A 21,771-nucleotide genomic window follows, 5' to 3' on the forward strand; every position below is an offset into this window, starting at 1 on the left:
GCTTGCTAAACTCAGTTATCAATTCCAGGAGTTTTTCTGTAGATTCCTTGAGATTTCCTACTTAATGATTTGGTCTGGGAATAAAATGTTTTATTCCTTACTTTCCAGTCTCTAAGTTTTAATTTCTTCCTCCCTCTTTTGTACCGTTTAGGACTTCCGTTTAGACTTTGACCACAAGTGATGAGAGTGGCTGTCCTTGCCTCCTTCCTTATTTTAGGTGGGAGCGTTCCATCTTCCACCGGCGGGGAGACGTTGGCTATAGATTCTTGGAGTTGCTCTTTGTCAGACTGAGTTCGTTCCCTTCTGTTCCTGGGCTGCTGACGGGTTTTCATCCTAAATACATGGTGAGCTTTGTCAAATGCCTTCCTGGCATCTCTTGGGAGGGTTGCATGGTTGTTCTTTTTCAGTCTGCTAGTGTGTTGAATGATGTTGATTCATTTTCAATTGCTGCACAGCCTTTCATTCCTGGGATAAGTCCCACTTGGTAGTATTGGATCATTTTGTTTATTTATTCAAAAAAGGACTTACCGCAGTATAACTTACATACCGTAAAACTCACCCATTTAAGCGTCCAATTCAATGATTTTTAAAGTAAATGTATTGAGTTGTGCGTCTATTACCTCAGTCCAGTTATGGAACATTGCCATCATACCTGTGTTATCTCTTAAGATAATACTGGAGTTGATTTGCTAATATTTTCTCAAAGGTTCTTACATCTTTGTTCATCAGGGATAATATCTTTTTTCCTTGTAATACTTTTGTCTGGTTTTAGTATTAGAGTAAGGATGGCTCATAAGATAAGTAAGAATTATTCTGTCTTTTCATATTTTCTGGAAGAGATTGTGTGAAATTGGTATTTCTTTCTTAAATATGTGATTAGAATTAACCAGTGAAACAACGTGGGCTGATTTTTGGAAGGTTTTTAGCTAAGCATTCATGTTTGTAATAGATATAGGACTATTCAGGAAATATATTTTTTCTTTAGTGACTTTTGGTAGTTTGCATCTTTTAAGGAATTGGTGTATTTCTTCTAAGTTATCAAACTTCTGGGCATAGCGTTGTTCCTGTTATTTCCTTATTATTTTTAAGTGTTTGTAGATTCTGAAGTGATTTCATCTTCTTAATTTCTGATGTTGGTAATTTGTGTCTCATCTCTTTTTTTTTTCTGTTCAACATTCTGGCTAAAGATACGTCCACTTTATTGATCTTCCTTAAGAACTGGTTATCAGTTTCATCAATTTTCTCTATTCTACTGTTTTCAGTTTTACAAATCTCTGCTCGTATGCTTATTATTTACTCTCTTGTTCTTGCTCAATTTTCTAGTTGTTTAAAGGAGGAAGTTAAATTATTGATTTGAGAAGTTTCTTCTTTTTGAATATAGTTATTTAATGCTATGAATTTTCTGCTAATCCTGCTTTATCTGTATCCCAGACATTTTGATATGCTGTATTCTCATTTTTACTTAGTTCAAAAGGTTTTCTGATTTTCCCTGACACTTCACTTTTGACCCGTGGATTATTTGGAAGTGAGTGGTTTAATTTTCAAATATTTGGGGGATTCATCAGATACTTTTTTGTTATTGAGTTTAATTCTGATAGGATCAGAGAACACACTTTATACAATTTCTATCTCTAAAAATGTGTTTTTTAACTTTTGTTAAGATTTATTTTGTGACTTAGAGTACGTTTTCTACTGGTGAATGTTTTATGCACACTTGAAAGAAAGCATATTCTGATGTTGTTAGTGAATGATTTGACCAAATAAGCCAAATTCAGTGACTGCATTGGTCAGGTCTTCTATATTCCAGCTGCGTGAACATTCGTGTCATGATTTTCGTGTGGACATAAGTTTACATTGCTCTTAGATATGTACTTAAGAGTGGAATTGCTCTTCCTGGCCTCATGTGGTATCTTCCTGGAAATCTCTGTTGAACATTTTGACAAACTGCCAAACTTTCTCAAAGCAGTTGCACCGTTTTCCAGTCTACCAGCAAAATCTGAGAGTTCGCATTTCTCCACATCCTCACCACTGTTTCATTTTTCTTTTTTTTTAAGACAGAGTCTTGCTCTGTCGCCCAGGCTGGAATGCGGTGGTGCAATCTCAGCTCACTGCAACCTCTGCCTCCCAGGTTCAAGTGATTCTCCTGTCTCAGCCTCGTAAGTAGCTGGGACTGCAGGTGCGTGACACCATGCCCGGGTTAATTTTTGTATTTTTAGTAGAGATGGGGTTTCATCATGTTGGTCAGACTAGTCTGCAACTGCTGACCTCAGGTGATCTGCCTGCCTCAGCCTCCCAAAGTGCTATGATTACACTGCACCTAGCCTGTTTCATTTTTATAATTTCTGTTTCTTTGCTGAGATTTCTATTTTTCCATTTATTTCAGAGGATTTGTCTTCCTAGTGCTGGCTTCAGTCGATTGTCTCTTACTGAAATGGTGGTGTCCCTGGCATGTGATGAGTGATTCCTAACTCTATCTTCTTTCATGGGCTTTAGTTCCAGTGACAGTTCAGTTCTTGCAAAGCTATTCTGTGTCATTCTTCTGGTGCTGCTGGGACTCCCACTGAAACCCTCCCCCTACCCCTAACTCTGTTAGTGCCATCTGCCGGCGCAGAAGACGCCTTCCTAGCTGTCTGGTGTCACTGCATTCTGTGGTGGTGGCTCAGCTCAAGCCGACAGGCCCAGGTGGAGGGCAGAAACGCAGGGCTTTTCACAGCTGTGCTGTGAGCAGGTTGGACCACCTGCCTGATGGCTGGGTCTAGACCCATCAGCAGCTATCAGTGTGGGAGGAAACCCACAGCCTCCACCCTCCCCATGTCTGGTGATGCTCAGGCTGAGAGGCAGGGCTGCTGATTTGCTCTGGAAAGGCTGTGGCTGTCCCCATTGGCCCGGGGAGGTCCTTGGCAGCTCCCACCTCTGTCTATGTGACTCTGGGCTATGACCCCCGCTACTGCCCCAGCTAAGCAGCAAGAGAGCTTGCTGAAGTCCAGAAGACTGTGGGACCATGAGGGCAGCTCTCTGGATCCTGGGACTTGGGCCCTGTCTTCTTAATATCTGGGCAGTCCCCATTGGTAAGTTTCTCCTTCCTTCATCCAAGGAACTCTTGGGAGGCAGCGGCTCTGTTGAGGCCCAGGCCCCGGGGCATGAGTGTGTTCTCTACTAGTGAATGTTTTATGACCTGCCGTCTGCCTGGGTCTCACTCAGCCCAGAGTGAGTGGGACATGCTGGGCCAGGAAGGAGGTGGCCCCACATGGCCGGATCCCTGTGAGCCCAGGGCCCCCAGCCACTAATCCACTGCTCAGAACCCAGGGTGTGGGGCTGGGTCACACCCTGGACAGGCCCAGTTTCTGGTCCCAATGACCCCAATCAAGAGCCCTGATGGGTCCTGTGGGGGCTGCTCCATCCATGTCCCCTGCAGCAGGGCTGGGATCCCGGGAAGGACGTGAGAGGGCTGGCTGCATCTGGCAGTGAGGTTGGGCATGGGGTCCCGTGGTGATACAGCACCCAGCTGGGGACACTGCGGTCTAGGGCCATGTGGAAGGGCTGCTGGGTCAGGGGCAGGCAGCTTTAGAGACGGGGTCTAGCCAGAAGGAACAGCAGGAGAGGATGGAGGTGAGAGGGAGTCCTGGGGACCTGCACATGTGGGCACAGAACCACGACAGGGCGGGCTTGAGTGAAGGGCTGGGTGGGAGGCAGGGGAGGGTGCACATGTGGGCACAGAACCACGACAGGGCGGGCTTGAGTGAAGGGCTGGGTGGGAGGCAGGGGAGGGTGCCCTTGAGGCCTAGGAACACTTCACTGGCAGGGTGGGCCCAGGTGCCCAGCAGGGCAGTGACCCAGTGCTGGACAGAGCTGCACCCTCCATGATGGGGTGGGAGACTGGGCAGCTGCAGGAAGGGCGGAGAGATTTGAAGAAAAGGCAGCAGTGTGGTCACAGCTGGGAACCCTGGGGTTGAAGGGATTTGCTTTTGTGTTAAAGATCGCAAGCACAAGGGCCAGAATTCTCTACAACAAGAAATAGCTTTAGAAAATGCAAAATAAAAACCTATTCACAGCCGGGCGGGGTGGCTCACGCCTGTAATCCCAGCCCTTTGGGAGGCTGAGTCGAGTGGATCACCTGAGGTCAGGAGTTCAAGACCAGCCTGGCCAAGATGGTGAAACCCAGTCTCTATTAAAAATACAAGAATTAGCCAGGTGTGGTGGTGGGTGCCTGTAATCCCAGCTACACGGGATGCTGAGGCAGGAGAATCACTTTGAACCCTGGAGATGGAGGTTGCAGTGAGCTGAGATCGCGCCATTGCACTCCAGGCTGGGTGACAGCGTAAGACTCTGTCTTAAAAAAAAAAAAAAAATGATGGCAGACACCAGTACACATCCATGTCCTGAGAAGATGCAGGTGGGGAGGGAGGTGAGGAGTGTGGGAATGTGCAGGGACAGATAAAGACTGAGGCAGGGGATTCAAGGCTCCCCAGGAGGTGGGAGGGAAAGGTCTTTGTCTTTGTCTTGGTCCAGGTGGGGTCCCCCCTGCCACCGACTGCCATTTGGGAGGCTCTCTCCTGGGTGTGGAGGGTCCTCCAGGGGCCTGGAGGCCGCTCTGGGGCCACAAGGCTCCACCCACATGGAATTCGTCCTGGAGGCTGCGTCATTTCCCTTGGGTGGGAGTGAGGCAGGAGAGAAGGAAAGGGGCTGTGTTGATGTCGGGGTGCAGAGGCCTGGAGACGGTGGTTCGAGGTGCCTCCCTGGGGGGTGGGAGAGACGGTGCTGGCGCAGCTGAGATGCTCTGAGACCGTGGGGGGTGAGCTTCTGGCTGGAAGCCGGTATGGGTTGGTAGGGGGGCTGGGTTTGGTTGTAGTGGGAGGCAGGCATGGGTGGTTTTCCTGGGTGCTCCGGGTTGCAGAGGACAGGAGGGGGCGGTGAGCAGCCCTGGACAAGGGGTGTGGACAGCCGCATGGGTGGGGCAGGGGTGACGGGTGGGCTGGAGACCACAGGCCTCCAGTGGAAGTGGGGAATGATGCTTGGGAGGCAGATAGTGGGTGGGAGCTGCGGACCCAGGAGGACAGGGGACTTCCATGGCTGGGGGTCCAGAGGGCCAGGGAGGGGAGCAGCTCCAGGGAAGACACGTGGGTTGAGGGTTTCTGTGTGAGCCGCACCCATTGCCTCTCTGGGACTGCCTGGCGGGTGAGAGGAACCCGACTTGCTGCTGAGGCCTTGCAGGCCGTTCACTGCTGCTGCCAGGGCTGTTGTGAACAGGGGCTCCTCCTGAGCCCCTGGTTGGTTGTGGCCCCTCTAACTGGACCTGTCTGTCTGAAGGTGGACCAGGTGCTCTGAGGCTGGCGTACAGACCCAGCGCATGCGACGGAGTGGTGCTGGTCCGACACCGTGGGACGTGGGGACACGTGTGCAACCAGGACTGGACGCTGGCAGAGGCCTCTGTGGTGTGCAGGCAGCTGGGCTGCGGCCCTGCCGTGGGCGCCCCCAAGTACGTCCCGCTGCCTGGAGAGATGGCCCTGCCCTGGCTCCACAACGTGTCCTGCCAGGGCAATGAGCCCTCTCTCTGGGAGTGCAGCCTTGGCGCGTGGAGCCAGAGCCCATGCCCCCACGCATGGGTGGTGGTCGCTCTGTGCTCCAGTAAGTAGGGCAGAGTGAAGGGGTGGGGCTGCGGGAGGAGGAGGGGGAGGACAGGGAGGGTCTTGGAGGGGAGTGGGGGCAGGGGGTCTGGAGCTCTCTCTGGCAGGGATGCCTTGCTGGGCACTGGAACCATCCTGACTGTAAGATTCAGCTCTGAAGAAACCACTGCCAAGGAGATTCAGAGAGTGGACTAAGGAAGCAGAAGGCAGCTCAGGCTTGGAGAGGTAGTGGCCGAGGTGAGGCCCGGGTCTATGGACGCCCGAGGCCCACACAGGCAGCTGGTAGTGATTTCTTACACAGTGGCAGAAAGGTACACGCTTTTCCGTCCAGGTCTGGCTAGAGGGTCCTCAGCTGTCCCTGGGCACTTTATGTGGCTGTGAGGACCCCCTCATAGCGTCCTGCCTCTGAAGCGGAGCCACCTGGCCAGGACCTCCTACTATTTTGGGGCCCAGTATGAAGGGACCCTGCAGGGACCCTAGTTTCAGGAGACCCACAACAGAGCATGAAGCTGGGCACAGGGGCCTCTCTGAGCCCGCGCCCTGTGTGACTGCCCGGTTACCTGCCCCTGAAGCTGCCCCTGACTCAGCCCAGCACCATCCTCCCTGAAAAAGGAGCTGCCTGGTTTCAGGCCCGGGGTGGACTGCCATGGCCAAATGGAAACATCTGGAGTCACCCAGGCAGGCCCCAAGCTCCAAGTGAGCACGTGGCCAGCTGGGTGCACACCTTATGGCAGGCGGCCTGTGCTCCACAGACGGCACTTTTCGGGAGCTTCGGCTGGTGCAGGGCCAGAGTCCCTGCGCAGGATTTCCCGAGATCAGAAACGTGAATGGGGTGGACCGCCTCTGTGGCCTGCATGTGGAGGAGGCCATGGTGTTCTGCCGGGAGCTGGGGTGCGGCCCTGTGCTCCAGGCCCCCCGCCGGGATGTGGGCGTTGTCAGCAAGTACCTGGCCTGCAAGGGCACCGAGTCCACTGTCCGCAACTGCAGAATGGACAACAAGCTTCGCAGTGGCTGCGACCCGCGGCTGGACGCAGAGGTGGTCTGCTCAGGTGAGGCCGCCTCCCGACGCTTCCAGTGACCCCTGGGTGATGCTGGGCCTGGATGTGCTGGGGCTGGACTTGGGGAGAGCAGGGGGAAGTGGAGTGGGTGTTCCCATGGACGGGCACCCTGTTCTGCCTGAGACATTGGGTGTAGACGTGGTGCATCTGCACGCTGGAGGGAATGGGCCTCAGCTCTCATGGCAGGTTCTCAGGAGAGCGGAGCTGAGTTTCTGGTGGCCACACAGAGGAGTCCTGGCTCAGAACCTGCAGGCCATCTGGGGGTCCTGGCTGCTGGGGCAAGTGTGAGCTGTTTCAGCTGTGATCGCTGCACGTCTAACATGGATCTGGGGTGGGTAGAAATCACTTCCTCCCAGCCCTGCCTCCGGTGTGTGTAAGCCGCCCTGGCCTCACAGCTCCTGGCCTTGTGAGTACGAGGAGCAGCTGAAATGAGGTGGACAGTCACCTGCTGTAGTGCCCCAGAGAGGGTGGTGCTCAGTGGGCCATGGGGTGCCTTGACCTGGCCTCTGGGATTGCAGAAGGTGTGGATGTCATGGCTGGGATGCAGAGGCTGTGAAACACGTGGGCACCTGCAGAAGGTGAACTTGACCCTGACCTTGGTGATGCGGCTGAGTGGAAGGGCCTCTGTCTGCAAACTCCTCCGTGTGCTCGGCAGACCCTCTGCCTAGATGCAGATGGTTGTTCCTGGTGGAACCCTTCGACAGACTGAGGCTCAGGGCCAAACTGTCACCCGAGGACACGAGTCTTCTGCCTGATAGAATGTTTGCCCCCAGGACACACCGAGGCCCGGCTGGTGGGCGGCGAGCACCCCTGCGCTGGGCGCCTGGAGGTGCGGCGGGGCCTGACCTGGGGCACCATCTGCGACGCGGACCTGGACCCGGCCACGGCCCACGTGGTGTGCCGGGAGCTGCAGTGCGGGGTGGCCGTGTCCACACCTGGGGGCGCCCGCTTCGGCCGGGGCTCGGGGCCGGTGTGGACAGAGGCCTTCCACTGTGCGGGCAACGAGTCACTGCTGTTCTACTGCCCACGGGGGCACGGGAGCCAGTGTGGGCCCGGCCACGATGCGGGGCTCCGGTGCTCAGGTGAGGTCCTGTGCGTGGGCTCTGAGGGCTCAGCCCTGCCTTATTCTCTGCCAGATCCCTTCCTGCCCTAAAGGTGCCTCTGGCCAGTAGGTGTGGGCGCTTTTGATGTTTGCTTCTGTTGGTTGAAAGAAGCGGAAGGAAGAGGCTGGGTGTAGGGCGAAGTGCCCAGGCAGGAACTCAGATCAGATTCTTCTGCAGAGCTGTGTGGGCTGAATGCTGACGCAGAGGAGGGCGGGGGAGCTGGTGAGAGCGAGGCTGGGCTCTGTGCCCATCCCACTGGGTGTGAAGGCAGGAAATGACCACAGACAGCCACGTGCCGGGTCTGTGTCCCCAGCCATGCTGAGCCCTCCTCTCCCCCAGAGTTCAGGCTGGTCAACGGCAGCAGCAGCTGTGAGGGCCGCGTGGAGCTCCAGGTGCAGGGGTCCTGGGCGCCCCTCTGTGCCACCCACTGGGACATAGCAGACGCCACCGTCCTCTGCCACCAGCTCAACTGTGGCAACGCGGTGGCCGCACCTCGAGGAGGCCATTTTGGGGGCGGGGACGCTGCCCTCTGGCCTGACGCGTTTCACTGTGAGGGGACAGAGCCCTACTTGTGGAATTGCCCAGTAAGCACCCTGGGGGCCCCGGCCTGTGCCCCGGGAAACTCGGCCTCCGCAGTGTGCTCAGGTGGGTGCAGCCAGGACGGTGGAGGAGGAGGAGGGTGAGTGCGAGCCATGGACAGAGGGTGCAAGGAAGGGCAGAGGGGCTGAGAGGGACCAGCCTGCCTGGGGGGTGGGGGGTGGGCCTGGGTCCCTCCCCCTGACAGCCCGGGGCCCCCGTGCGTCCCCGTCCCCAGGTCTCCCCCACGCCCTGCGGCTGCGGGAAGGACAGAGCCGCTGTGACGGCCGCGTGGAGGTCTCCCTGGACGGCGTGTGGGGCCGCGTCCTGGACGACGCCTGGGACGTGCGCGGCGCGGGCGTGGTGTGCCGGCAGCTGGGGTGCGGAGAGGCCCAGCGAGCCTACGACGCGCCCGCCCCCGGCCGCGGGTCCGTCCAGGTGGCGCTGAGCCGCGCGCGCTGTCTGGGCACCGAGACCCGCCTGACCCGGTGCAACGTGTCCGCGACGCTGCGGGAGCCCGCGGGGACCTCGCGGGACGCCGGCGTGGTGTGCTCGGGTGAGGGCGGAACCGCGTCCCCCGTGGGCCGTGGCCGCGCGGCGCGGGGCGCCCTGACTCTGTGTCTCCGCAGGGAGCCTCGGGGTGCGGCTGGCCGCGGGGCCGGGACGCTGTGCGGGGCGCGTGGAGGTGCTGCGCGGGGGCGCGTGGGGCACCGTGTGTGACGACGCCTGGGACCTGCGGGACGCGCACGTGGTCTGCAGGCAGCTGGGCTGCGGCCGCGCCCTGAGCGCCCCGGGGGCCGCGCACTTCGGAGCCGGGGCGGGGCGCATCTGGCTGGACGAGCTGCGCTGCCAGGGCCACGAGTCTGCGCTGTGGCGGTGCCCCTCGGCGGGCTGGGGCCAGCACGACTGCGGGCACAAGGAGGACGCTGGCGCCTTCTGCTCAGGTGCGCGGCCGGGCGTCAGATCGTGCTGCTTTACTCCGGGTAATCACGTGCACGTGCGCTCCAGAATTCCGTTAAAGTACCAGGAGCTGTTCTCTTCCTTGAATGCAGAACTTCCACCAAGTATTGGGCGGGGTTCCTCTTGCTGGCAAGGGACAGGACAGCGCTTTGGGTCCTGTGCCTGGGGCTGGTCAGCTCCCTGCCGCAGGTGGGCCCTGGAAAGCCCCAGCTGGGCTCATTTTCTGCTGTTGCCAGCTCAAGTGTGCTTGGTCTCTATCCGGAATTCATGTATATATATATTCGTTTTGAGACGATCTCACGGTTTCCCAGGCTGGGGTGCGGTGGCACCATCACAGTTCACTGCAGTCTTGACCACCTGTACTCCAGGGATCCTTCAGCCTCAGTCTCCCCAGCAGCTGCGACCAGAGGAAGGAGGCACTGCCACTGGCTTCAGATTCTCTCTCTCTCTTTTTTTGAGTGTTTATTATTTTTTAATTCTTTTTTTAAAATTGTATTTTAGGTTTTGTGGTCCATGTGAAGAACATGCAAGATAGTTGCACAGGTGCACGCGTGGCGGTGTGGTTTGCTGCCTTCCTCCCCTTCACCTACATCTTGCATTTCTCCCCATGCTATCTCTCCCCAACTCCCCACCCCCCACTGTACCCCGTATTTGGTGATATTTGGTGTACTGGAGACCTTTTTGCAGACTGAGCAAGGGTGTGTTCTCCGGAGAAGTCTGTGAGTGGGTGACGGGCTCCCCACCCAATCTGCCGTCTCCCCACAGCGTTTCCAGGTGACCCCTAGGAGAGGCTGGATACCTGCTGAATCTCTGGCAGCTCATTCAAGTGTGGGCTCTTCTCATTGGGTTTGGTTTATATTTTTCTTTAGCAACATTTTCTTTGGCGATTTCTTGGATTATTACATTTATTTCCATTGCTGTGTTCTTTGTATGCAATGCTTGAGTCTTCCCTATGCTTCTAAAATTAATTTTTGGCATGACTCTGCCCACTCATTCTTGGGGCGTTTCTCCAGGTGGCACCCACGTCACAGTCTGGTTTCTGTCGGTTCTGCTCTCCAGTCCTTTGTGTGTTTCGCCTCGTCCGCCGTCCATCAGACGGGGAGCCTCCTCACCTCATCCATCGCCCGTTCACCTCATCTTAGCGTCTTTTTTCACAGAAGCTTGTTTTCTTCTAATGAGGCTATGCTCTGCTCTCATAAAAGGCCCGTCTTTGGCATCTCATGAGAATGACAGGTCATTTTCTAGAACACTCTGCTAGTTCCCATGGGAAGTGGCGGTTTCAGCCTTGCCTCTGTGTCTCCCACGCGGTTCTTGCTCTCCAGGTTGCAGCATTTTCCTCCGGTGGCTGCTTTATCTGTTTATCTGTCTGTGAAGCTTCACCCTGGCGACCTCACCTGAGCTGGCATCTGCAGGAACCTGCCGTGAGACTGTCTGCTGGAGCCAGCATGTTGGGCATGGCCAGTTCAATTCCTGGGGCTGCCTCTTTTTCACCTCGGCTATGCCTTGGTCACTTCTGGCCCCTCCAGGCTCCTCAGGGTGCCTGCCTGACAGGGCTGCATTCCCAGGGAGGGGCAGGGCGCTGGTGGCTCCTGCTCTACCATTTGTAGGCACACGGACAGGCAGGCAGCAGAGCCCTGCTCAGCTCTGAGCCTCACACGTGCCCTGCGTTTTGTGCCTGTGCTGATGCTTTGCCCAAGGTCCCGTCCGTATGTCCAGGGTGCAAACTTGCATTGTTTTGGGAAAGGAGATAAGACTGTATCTGAGGGGCAGGAGCCATTTTATTTTATTTTAGTTTTCTAGACTCAGATGAGATACAGGAGCCATTTTAAAGAAGAGCTAGAACAGTAACTTCTAGATGTAGGTAGAGGAATTCTCTTGATAGACTTTACAAAAATACGATGTTGATAATATCTTTGAAAGAGTGACATATAAAGTATGTTACATGATGTTAAAATTTGAGTCCAAAAAATTTGAACAACAAAAAAAATCTAATCCTGACACCCAGACAGTGTCTAATATATGTGATCTGCTGTAGAAATTAATGCTGAGTAACCAGCCCTGCCACAGACAACATGATGTGTGTGGCTCCAATTTCTGTGGTCACTGCCTTTGGCTGTGCTCAGCCTGGCGGTTCTCTGTCCCAGCTGGGCTTCCTCAGAGCCTTCAGGCGGTCACTTGATGGCTAGGCAGAGCCCTGCTTCTGGGCACTGGCTGTAGGCAGGAGTGGTGGAGGCTCTGTTTCTGTCATGATCCAGCCTTGGTTCCAAAAGTGACAGCAGAGTCAGCCTAGGAGCAGGCACAGAGTCTCAGAGCCTATTCCGCTGGCCCAAGTCCCAAGCCAGCTGGGATTCAAGGGCCGGGGCACAGACTCAGTGAGAGGGTGTGGGAGCAGGCAGGGGATACTTGCGGATACTTTTTTATTCTATTATGATGTGTTTCTTTCCAGTACTTTTTCTAAGCTTATTTTAATTAGATATGATCCTTTCGGTTGCAATTTATACCTAACTTTCTCCAGTTATCCTGGTATCGGCATTTAAAAATGTTATTACAGTGCTTCACAGCACAGCTTTAAAGTATTGTCGAACCTGCCATCAGGCCAGCATATCAGTCTGTTGGACTTTACATTGCTCCAAGGGTGACACTGAACATATTTGGGCACTGGTCAGTCAGGACCAATGCTATCTCTGCACATGGGGCTGAGGCACACACATACAGTTGAATAACTGCTACGGTCAAGCCAGTGAACATCCCACCATCTCACATAGTCACATTGGCTTTGTAGTAAGAGAACCTAACGTCTACTTTCCTAGCAAATTTCCAGTGTACAGTGCAATTTTTTTTTTTTTTTTTTTTTTTTTGTGAGACGGAGTTTCGCTCTCGTTACCCAGGCTGGAGTGCAGTGGCGTGATCTCGGCTCACTGCATCCTCCGCCTCCTGGGTTCAGGCAATTCTCCTGCCTCAGCCTCCTGAGTAGCTGGGATTACAGGCACGCACCACCATGCCCAGCTAATTTTTTGTATTTTTTAGTAGAGACCGGGTTTCACCATGTTGACCAGGATGGTCTCGATCTCTTGACCTCGTGATCCACCCGCCTCAGCCTCCCAAAGTGCTAAGATTACAGGCTTGAGCCACCGCGCCCGGCTACAGTGCAATATTAGCATGAGCATTCCTCGTGCTGCATTTGGGGTTCCGAATTTCTTCATCCTGCGTAACTGTGGACCCTTTGGCCTATCTCCCCCATACCCCGCCACCTGCCCCTGATAACCACATTCCACTGTTTTGATGCATTTGACTTTTTTATTTTGCTCTCATATGTAAGTGGGATTGCAGAATTTGTCTTTTCATTCCTGGTTTATTTCACTTCACATAATGTCCGCCAGGTTCACCCATGCTGTCACGAATCACAGAATTCCCTTCTTGTTGAGGCTGAACAGTATTCCATAGCATAGATGTACCATATTTCTCTTTTGCTTTTTAAATTGACACTCTTTGTACATCTGTATGGGATACATAGTGGTGTTTCAATCCCTATAATGTGTATGGTCAGGTTTGGGTAATTAGCAAAACCATCATCTCAGACGTGGGTCACTTCGTGGTGTTGGGAACATTCTGTGTTCTTCCTCCAGAGATCTGAAACCTTATAATGTACTGTTAGTGACAGTCATCCTGCACTGCTATAGAATGCTAGAATTTATTTCTCTTATCCAGCTGTAATTTTGTGTCTTTACAAATCTCCTCTTATTCCACCCTCCTCCAGCTCTTTCCAACCTCCAGTACCCTCTGTTCTGCTTTTTATTTCTAGGAGATCAACCTCTTTTAAGCTTCCATTAATGAATGAGAACATGTGGCATTTAACTTTCTGTTCCTAGCTTATTTTCCTTAACACGGTGTCCTCCAGTTCCATCCATATTGCTGCAAATGACAGGATTTTATCGCTTTTTAAGGCTGAGTAGCTCCAGTGTGTATACGCCATGTTTTCGCTAGCCGTGTATCTGTTGTTGGACATCTACGCTGATTCCACATCTTGGCTGTTGTCAGTTGTGCTGCTGTGAACCTGGGCATGAAGACATCTCTGCTCTGCTGATTTTATTTCCTCTGGGTCTATACCCAGCAGTGAGATTCCTGGATTGTGCAGTAGCTCTAGTTTAAATTTTCTGAAGAGGCTCCATACTGTTTCCTTAACTGATCTCGGCGCTGGGACCCCCTGAGTTTAGCTCCCTCCTTCTGAGACTGCCCGCAGTGCCAGACAGGGCACTCTCTGGCCTGACTGTCCTTGCTTTGCAGAATCAGTGGCTCTGAGGCTTCGAGGTGGGACCTGCTGCTGTGCTGGGTGGCTGGACGTGTTCTACAACGGGACCTGGGGTGCCGTGTGCAGCAACGCCCTGAAGGACTTCTCCTTGTCCGTCATCTGCAAGCAGCTGGGGTGTGGGGAGCGGGGCTGGCTGGAGAACAAGCCCTTCCCCTCCGCTGGTGCCAGCACGGGCACCGCCTGGGTGGACAATATCGAGTGCCGCAGGCTGCCCAGCTCCACTCTGTGGCAGTGCCCTTCCCGCCCATGGCACCCACGCTCCTGTGACCTTCGAGAGCAGGTCTGGATCACCTGTGCAGGTGGGCACTAGAGACCTCTGGGGGTGTCTAAGAGGTTTATCTTTCTGACAAGTCACTGGCAGGGGATGCCATTGAATCAGAACTTGGGCCTGGGGTTGGGGTGGGGTCACAGAATGAAGGATCCACAACCTTTGTTCTGAGGCTTCTCCGGGCGCTCATGCTCTCAGAGCTGCTGTTTAACCTGCAGGGTTGTCAGAGGACGGGCCACAGGCTGCTGGCGAGACCCTCAGCTGCTCCTCCTCGCTCAGCTGCCCAGGTACCGCTGTGTCCCTGTCCCTGTCCTCCTTCCCGCCCCGTCCGGCCCCCCGAGTGACGGCGGCCCCTTTTCCAGAGGAGGGCGCAGTGCGCTTGCGCGGGGGCCAGGCCCGCTGCTCCGGGCGCGTGGAGCTCTGGCACGCGGGCTCCTGGGGCACCGTGTGCGACGACGCCTGGGACCTGGCGGACGCGGAGGTGGTGTGCCGCCAGCTGGGCTGTGGTCCCGCCGTCGCCGCCCTGGCGGCCGCCGCCTTTGGCCCTGGCTCCGGGCCAGTGTGGCTGGACGAGGTGGGGTGCCGGGGCAGCGAGGGGTCCCTGCGGGGCTGCGCCGCGGAGCGGTGGGGACGCGGAGACTGCGCGCACAAGGAGGATGCGGGCGTGCGCTGCTTGGGTGAGCGCGGGAGGGGAGCGTTGGGCAGAGGGGCGCTGGGCAGAGGGGCGCTGGGCAGAGGGGCGCTGGGCAGTCCTGCGGTGGTGTCTGTCCCCTATCCCCTGAAGCAGATCCCCAGCACCCAGCCCTGAGGCTGCCCCACGCATGGTCCCTCATGGCTGCTCCAAGTCAGGCTGCTTGGGACCAGACCTGTCGGCTCAGGCCGAGTGTGCCGGGCTGCTGCTGCCGCGGTCTGCCCGAGGGTCTGTGCAGCTCAGGGCTGTAGCTGCCTTCCCGTCCCGGCCCTCACGTGCCACCGTTTACTGCAGGTGACTCGGGGACCACAGTGCCGCCGCCGCCGCCCCTGGGTAGGTGGTTTTCTCAAGTTCTGGTCCCTGTTGTGTGCCTGGGCCCGGCTGGGGACTGCACTGGGGCTCAGGGCTGACCATGCTGACAGAGCACCCCCTTCTGTGATGGAAAGTTCTCTCCTTCCCTGTACCCACCTGAGTGAATATATGGGGATCTGGGGGTGTTGGGGACAGAGGCCACAGGCCCCTCACAGCCACTTCTCTGGGGTCTTTGCCTTGGCAGCTGGGGGGCTTGGCCCTGGAAAGCTGTGGCCCCTTGGACACTAGGTCTGTGTCAAGGCAGAGCTGAGGGCAGTGGGCAGTGAGGACAGTAAGCACATTCCACAGGCCTAACCCCTCCCCGGATCATCACTCTGCTGCTCCTCTCTGGGCCCACATACCTGGATTCTCCCACCTGAGCCTTCCACCTGTGCCTTCCACCTCCGCCTCCCCACCTGTGCCCTCCCAGCTGTACCCACAGTCTGGGCCTACACAGCTGGATTTGTCCACCTGTGTTCTCCCACCTGGGCCTTCCTCACTTGCACCCACTGTCTGAGCCTGTCAGCCTGGGTTCTTCCACCTGCACCCACGACCAGGGCCCACACACCTGGATTCTCCCACCTGGGCCTCTCGTGCTGTGGTCTCAACCTGTCTCTCCAAGGAAGGAGCACCTGTTCAGGCAGCACAGAGGCCCACCTCTCCTGGGGCGCCCCCATCCCTATGAGGCTAAGGTCCTCCCAGGCCAGGGTCACAATGGCCCAGGCAGCCCAGGTGCACAGCAGGCTCCACCTCTCACTGTGCCCCACAGCCCCTCCCTTGGCCCCTCCACCTGCCCACATGGCCTGGGCCCTGCCTGAGTTCACCTGCCTGGTACTCGGCTCCCTCCTGGGCATCATCTCTCTGTTCCTGGGGATGAAGTGGTGCCACCGCAGAGCAGCCTGCAGGGGTAAGTGGGCATGCCCAGGCGTGGCGAGCAGGGCCCTGGGGTGGGGAGGCTGGGGGCATGCTCTGTGGGACCCGGTCACTGCAGGTCACTGCCCTGCATGCTGAGTGGCCTTCCCCGTAATGACCGCTCAGTGACTCTCTGTAGACCCATGAGCTGTTGGGGGCTCAGGGACCCTATGTCTGAGTCTTGCTTTGCCCCCAAGATGTGCTGGATCAAAAAAATCCACACTCCCAGGACCGCCTGGAGTGAGAACAGGCTCCAGGGTTCTGCTGACCCCCTGTGACTTGTGGGCAATGGGGGTCATTCCTGGGTGTGTTCAGAGGCTGAGACCACTGGCCCCACCCTTGGACACAAGCCCTGGGTGCCCAGAGTAGCAAGTGGACCCTGGGGGGGGTCTTTGCTCTCTGTGGCAGCTGCTGACAGAGGAGCCAGGGGTGCTGGCATGCATGAGAGACCACAGGGGCCAGGCACGGTGGGCTTAGACTGCAGGAGCATTTCTTCTAGAACATTCTGGTGTGGCCTTTGCAGGTTGTGGCATGTCAGGGCATCTGTCCTCAGAGGGTATCTATGAGGACATCGGAGCCTTCCCCATGGGGCAGAAAGACGAGGGACCTGCAGCGTCTGGGGACCTGGGCCTGGAGGAGAACTATGACGATGCCGGAGAGCCTGAGGACGGTGCTGGGGAGGAGGCGGAGGAGGCCGGGGTGCTGCTGAGCCCCGCAGGTGTGCACCTCTGCGCCCTGGTGTCCATGGTGCTCTTCCTTCTGCACCGCTCCTATGCAGAGGGCTCTGCTCTGGCCAGGCCTGCATTTAAAGAAACTGAGGGCTGCTTCTTGTGACTCTGTGACCATTTCTCCTGTCTCAGGCTGGGGCATTAGGACTTCTGGAGGTCATTTGTGTGTTAGGCTGCATCTCCCAGTGGGTAGATGTGGACTTAGGGAGGGCGTAGGTCTATATATGGGTTACTTTTGCAGCTGTGCAGTATCCCTCCGGTGCCTTGTCCCAGTTGGCTGCAGGAGGCGCCCTGGGCAGCCTGGGTTGCTGTGAGAAGCCGTGTCGCTCTCTCCCGGCCCACCGTGCCCCATCCTTGTCCCTTGGTGGCTTTGCTTCCCAGCAGCAGATGAGAACTCCTGAGGCTGTGAGAAATCGCTCAGAACCCCAGTGGGCCCTGTGTCTGTCTCCTTAAACACAGGTGGGGCTCCTTTCAGCCTGGGTCCCGAAGCTGAGGCTGAGATGGAAGATGGTGGTGGCCTCTGCCCCAGGACATGACCTGAAGCTGACGGTGGGGATGTCAGAGTGTCGAGTGATCGGATAAACCGGGGGAGCTGGGGTCTTCACTGTCCTCACTCTCCACACAGATGTCATTAAACTGCCTCTGAACTCACTCATCCATCGTTAATTCAGTCCAGAAACATTGAACAGACACCGCCACGGCCCGGGTTCCGTTGGTCCTTTGTCTTCTCATCTCAGGGCGACTGTGTGTGTTTCCAATCCAACACCGTTTTCACTGCTTTACTGAGTTGGGTTGTGGGCTCCTCCTCCTGGAACTCAGGCAGGAGGGTCAGGGGTCTCCCCAGTCAGGCAGTCTCTTGGACCACTTCTTTTTTCTGCTCCCATCTCACCTCCAAGGTTGGGCGCCTAAGCTTCAGGGTGGTTCCCTGCTGAACCGTCACTGGGGGCCCCGCCTTTCATCTGCACACAGAGTGCTGCAAGGGATGGTGAGGGCTCAGCTGGGGGCTTGCAGCCAGAATCTCCATTTCTTACAGCTGCATTGCTCTGATAGGCCCCCAAGCTCTGCCTGACCATCCCCACTGCTGACCACACCCTCCCAGGACCTGACCTGCCAAAGATCCCGCCCACCCAGGACCCCGTCACTGAGGACCCCCCCACCCAGGAACCCCCACCCAGGACACCCCTACCCTGGATACCCCACCCAGGACCCCCCACTCAGGACACTCCCACGCAAGATCCCCCCACCCAGGACCCCACAAGGCATGTCTACATCTTTTCTGACTTCTTCATCTCAGGGTTCGGCACTCTGGTAAAACCCAGTGAGTCCGTCATCTGTAGGGTCTTTCGGCCGTGTGGGCCTGTCCCGCCTCTGTGTTTGCTCTGGCCTGTGGGTGGTGTGCCATGGCCTTCACTGATAATGGCTCCGTGAGCAGTGAGGACTTCAGCTGTGCCCCTGGGGTCTGTCTGCACACTGCCTCCCCTCCCCTAAAGCTCCTTCTCTGTCCCAACTTCCTGGAATGAGAGGGGGACCCTGTTTGGGTCCAAGGACCCCTTTGGTGGAGAAGATAAACCAGAAGCCCCCTTCCTCAGACAGGAAGCCCAGTGCGGGAGCCAGGGCGAAGTCCAGAACACGTGGACAGGGCGTCCGGACAGAAATGTGGTGCTGAGGACGTGTGGCCAGCTTCTTGGGGTGCAGCTGGAGCAGCTCCTCACAGAGCTGGGGGCGGAGGGCTAACCTAACATCTCAACTGGCAGGGCCTCCTCTCAGGGAACCTCTGATTGAGGGTTGCCAACCTGGCTTGACTCTGTGCCAGGCGTGTGCTTGGGGCCAAGGTCGGGGCAGGGGATGTGGATCCTCGCTGGAGTGGGAAGGGGAGGCAGGAGAAGGTGTGTGGAGGGGCCGTGGGGCGAGAGAAGCGCAGAGGCAGGAAATGGGGTGAGGTCTGAGCATGAGACACGGATCTGGGGGACACTTGTGGAGCAGAGTGAGGCCCTCAGTGCCACCAGGAGGACCCTGGCATCGCTGCCCGTGCAGACTTGCCCTTCGTGCTGGTCCCGGCCTCCCATTTATTTCACTAGATCCCCCAGCAGCAGTGTGGGGAACTCCTGGGGCAGCTGCAGGGCTGGGCTGTGAGTTAGGGTTCCAGGAAGCTGCAGGGCCCGGGCACGGGGGCTCTGGCACAAACAGCCTGTCGGAAGGATCTGTGATCTTCTCTGGAAATCCGTTTCCCTCTCACACTCCTGGCCTCCTATAGAGAGGTCTAAAAACCCGAGTCACTCTCTCCTGAACTGGCTCTGTGGCAGGTCTATTGGAAATTAACCTTTATTAATTTTATGCTGCTTACAAAATAATACATCCTTAATTATTATAAATTTAAAAACAGGCCAGATGCAGTGGCTGATGCCTGTAATCCCAGCACTTTGGGAGGCCAAGGCAGCCGGATCACTTGAATCCAAAAGTTTGAGAGCAGCCTGGGCAGCATGGAAAAACTCCATCTCTAAAAACATGCAGCTGGCATATTGACTTGCTCAAATGCAAATGTTTATCCAACCGTGTTTAAGTGCGGCCTTTCCCGCCTCACGGGTGCTGCGTCTTTGATTTAGCCCTTTGCTGCATCTGGTGGCTTCCCACGAACACAGCCTCACAGGGAGGCCACATCTCTCACAAAGTCGGGTCGCAGGGCACGCACGTTTTTCAGGATTTGCCCCAGTTGCTAGGTCTGTGTGTTCACAGCACGAGCTTGGCACGACCCTAGGTCTTCGGCCACACCCTTTGTGTGAGGCAGAGAAGTTCCTCTCCTCCCCGCCAGGCCCTGGTCTTGGCACCTGTGGCCTCTGGGGCCTTGCTGAGAACGGGCCCTCATTGGTCCACCTCACGCCTGGGGCTGCGTCGGGCAGCAGCTGCAGGAAGCCCAGCCTGGCCTCACCGCATGCTGCTGGCACCGCCCGGGCTGAGGCACGGGTGACAGAGGACAGCTCTGATACGGCGGAGGAGGCAAGGACGTGCACGGGCTTCCTTCTCAGAAAGGCTTCACACAGATTCGGTGTCAAAGCACACGTCCCTGCCGTGAGAGCATCAGCCTGTGGCTCAGCAGCAGACTGGCCAGGCATGGCGCTGTCCGCTCTGGGGCTGTGGCCGCTGCTTCTGGCCTGCTGGACCCTCTCTCCCGGTGGTGAGTGTGTGTCGCTGTCTGCAGGGCGCTGGGGGTCGGTGCATGGGGGAGGGGCCCCGACACAACAGTGGTCCCATTAGCTCCTTGGTATGAATCCTGTGAGCCTCAGCTGGGGACCCCGAGGGCTGGGGGGTCGCCTGCAGGGTGCGTGAGCGGGCGGAGTGACCAGAAGCTTGTTTTCTGTGCGCCTTCCACGTGCCTGCGAAAGGCTGGGACCTTAACCTCCTTGAATTTCCTCGGAAAATGGTCCTCAGGACATTTTTGTTAACAGTTTGTTCATTTCTGTTGGCATTTAAGTTTGTTAATGTCATTGGTGACATCCCAATAGAGTGTGAGAAAACGGGAAAGTCAAGAGGAAGGGTGCAAGCTGGAGTGGAGGCGAAAGTTAGATTTCTAATACGGAAACTTCCGGACGTAAAGTGCTCAGGGCCCTCTGCCATTCCTGTGTTCTTTTCCCGAAGCTCCTGCTGCAGAGTCCCTGGCCCTGGTGAAGGGCGGGAACCGCTGTGAGGGCCTCCTGCAGGTGCAGTCCGGGGGGCAGCAGGGCCCGGTGTGCGGGGACCGCTGGGGCCTGCGGGAGGCGTCTGCGATTTGCAGGCAGCTGGGCTGCGGTCACGCCCTCTATGTCCCCACGTATGTGGTGCGGCCCCAGGAGGCCCAGACGTCCCTGCTGCGGGGCGTGCAGTGCCGGGGTGTGGAGGCCTCGCTCTGGGAGTGCTCCCGGGGGGAGTGGGGGTCGCTGCACAACTGTGAGTGTGAATGCATCGGCGCAGTCCACTGCTCAGGTAGGGTGCGTGCCCCGGGAGTCCTTCTGCCAGTCTGTGGCCCTGTCCCCACCCACGACCTTCACTTCTGGGAGGAGCGGTGCTGCCTGAGTTCCCCAGGGTGGAAGACAAGACCCTTCTTCCTGGGGTGCCTGTGACTCCAGTGCTGTGACCCTCAGACCCTCATGGCACTGTATGATCCCACGTGTCCCCTCCAAAGGCTCAGACAGCACAGCACAGTCGAGGAACACATTACACACCAGGCCAGCCCTGGCAGGGACCCCAGCCTGAGTTCAGTCCTTTTGGGTTCACTGACCTCTGGTGACCCTCAAGCACTGGGCCAGTGATGGTCACAGGACCTTCCGGAGTGATGGGTCCCTCTCTTCCTCCTGAGTGGCTGCTGTGAGTGTAGGCACCAGCCTGGGGGCTCAGGCAGGTGCGGAGTGAAGGGCTTTCTCCTGGCCCTCGTCTTGGCTTTCTGTCCCTTGCCAGGGCCCACTCAGGGCTCTGAGCTCCTGGATCTGCCCCACATTTCAGCACTGCTGTTCCACTCAGGCTCTGGCTGGGACCCTGCCCTTTCCCCTCCGCTGGATTGTTGGCGAGAAGCAGAGGCTCAGAGTGGCATATTTGAGGAGAGAGATGAGGGGTGTCGACACAGGTGAGGGGGGGCCACTGGCACCAGGGGGCCCAGGCCTGCAAAACCCAAGGCATGAGCTCCAGCACCAGAGACAGCTGGCCCTGTGCAGAGACCCCCACGGGGTGTGACCAGGGGCCTGGGATACCGGCCGGCAGGCCCCTCAGAGGAGCAGACGGGCCTATCTCCCACCTTCTGTCCTCTCTGCCGGAGGGACCCTCCCTGTGGGCAAGGCCCCAGATGCCAGAGGGCATGGAGCTTGTCCTGCCATCTATGCAGGTGGCCTCAGGCCCAGTGTGGTGGGGAGAGGGGACCTAAAGTGGGCAGGTACAGCCTCTGGCTGCCTCCTCTGGGTCCTGGGCCTGAAAGAAAGGCCTCTGCTGCAGACAGGCACACACCTCCTCCTTCCACCAAGCCCCAGTCCTCTGGAGTCCACGTGTTAGGGGCGGGAGGCCGTGCCCAGCAGAACTGAAGTGGAACCAGAGTGGGCACCTGTGTGTACAGGAGGAAAGCTGGCGTCCTTGGGGCTGAGTGGTGGAGGCAGCCCCTGTGCGGGGACCCCAGAGATCCGGATACCCGAAGGCTCCGTGGTAAGGTGCGGCTTGCACCAGAAGGAGGCCA

At 56.9% G+C, this 21,771-nt stretch overlaps 1 protein-coding gene across 3 annotated transcripts; it reads left to right on the forward strand.

Annotated features, from left to right (window-relative positions):
• Positions 1-354: 354 nt before the first annotated feature.
• Positions 355-21,683, forward strand: LOC101046686 (scavenger receptor cysteine-rich domain-containing protein SCART1-like). Of its 3 annotated transcripts, XM_074383153.1 has the most exons (14): positions 355-3,068; positions 5,308-5,625; positions 6,377-6,673; positions 7,456-7,764; positions 8,125-8,430; positions 8,600-8,917; positions 8,991-9,305; positions 13,606-13,929; positions 14,117-14,185; positions 14,261-14,575; positions 14,884-14,922; positions 15,710-15,847; positions 16,376-16,570; positions 17,040-21,683. In XM_074383153.1, exons 1-14 carry the CDS (start codon positions 3,002-3,004, stop codon positions 17,114-17,116), a joined length of 3,087 nt encoding a protein of 1,028 aa, XP_074239254.1. In that variant the 5' UTR covers positions 355-3,001; the 3' UTR covers positions 17,117-21,683. The 3 variants fall into 3 exon arrangements, with proteins under 3 accessions (XP_074239254.1, XP_074239255.1, XP_074239256.1); XM_074383155.1 differs by lacking the exon at positions 355-3,068 and having other exon boundaries at positions 5,550-5,861; XM_074383154.1 differs by lacking the exons at positions 16,376-16,570; positions 17,040-21,683 and having other exon boundaries at positions 15,250-15,802.
• The last annotated feature ends 88 nt before the right edge of the window (positions 21,684-21,771 follow it).

Source organism: Saimiri boliviensis, chromosome 12 (genome assembly GCF_048565385.1).
Source record: "Saimiri boliviensis isolate mSaiBol1 chromosome 12, mSaiBol1.pri, whole genome shotgun sequence".
NCBI classification, from domain to species: domain Eukaryota; kingdom Metazoa; phylum Chordata; class Mammalia; order Primates; family Cebidae; genus Saimiri; species Saimiri boliviensis.

Excerpts from the sequence above, each read along its gene's own strand:
- LOC101046686 (XM_074383153.1), top strand. The coding sequence starts at position 3,002 with ATGAGGGCAGCTCTCTGGATCCTGGGACTTGGGCCCTGTCTTCTTAAT. Across the intron at positions 8,431-8,599 it reads GGCCTCCGCAGTGTGCTCAG|GTCTCCCCCACGCCCTGCGG; the intron begins GTGGGTGCAGCC and ends CCCCGTCCCCAG. Across the intron at positions 14,576-14,883 it reads TGCGGGCGTGCGCTGCTTGG|GTGACTCGGGGACCACAGTG; the intron begins GTGAGCGCGGGA and ends CGTTTACTGCAG.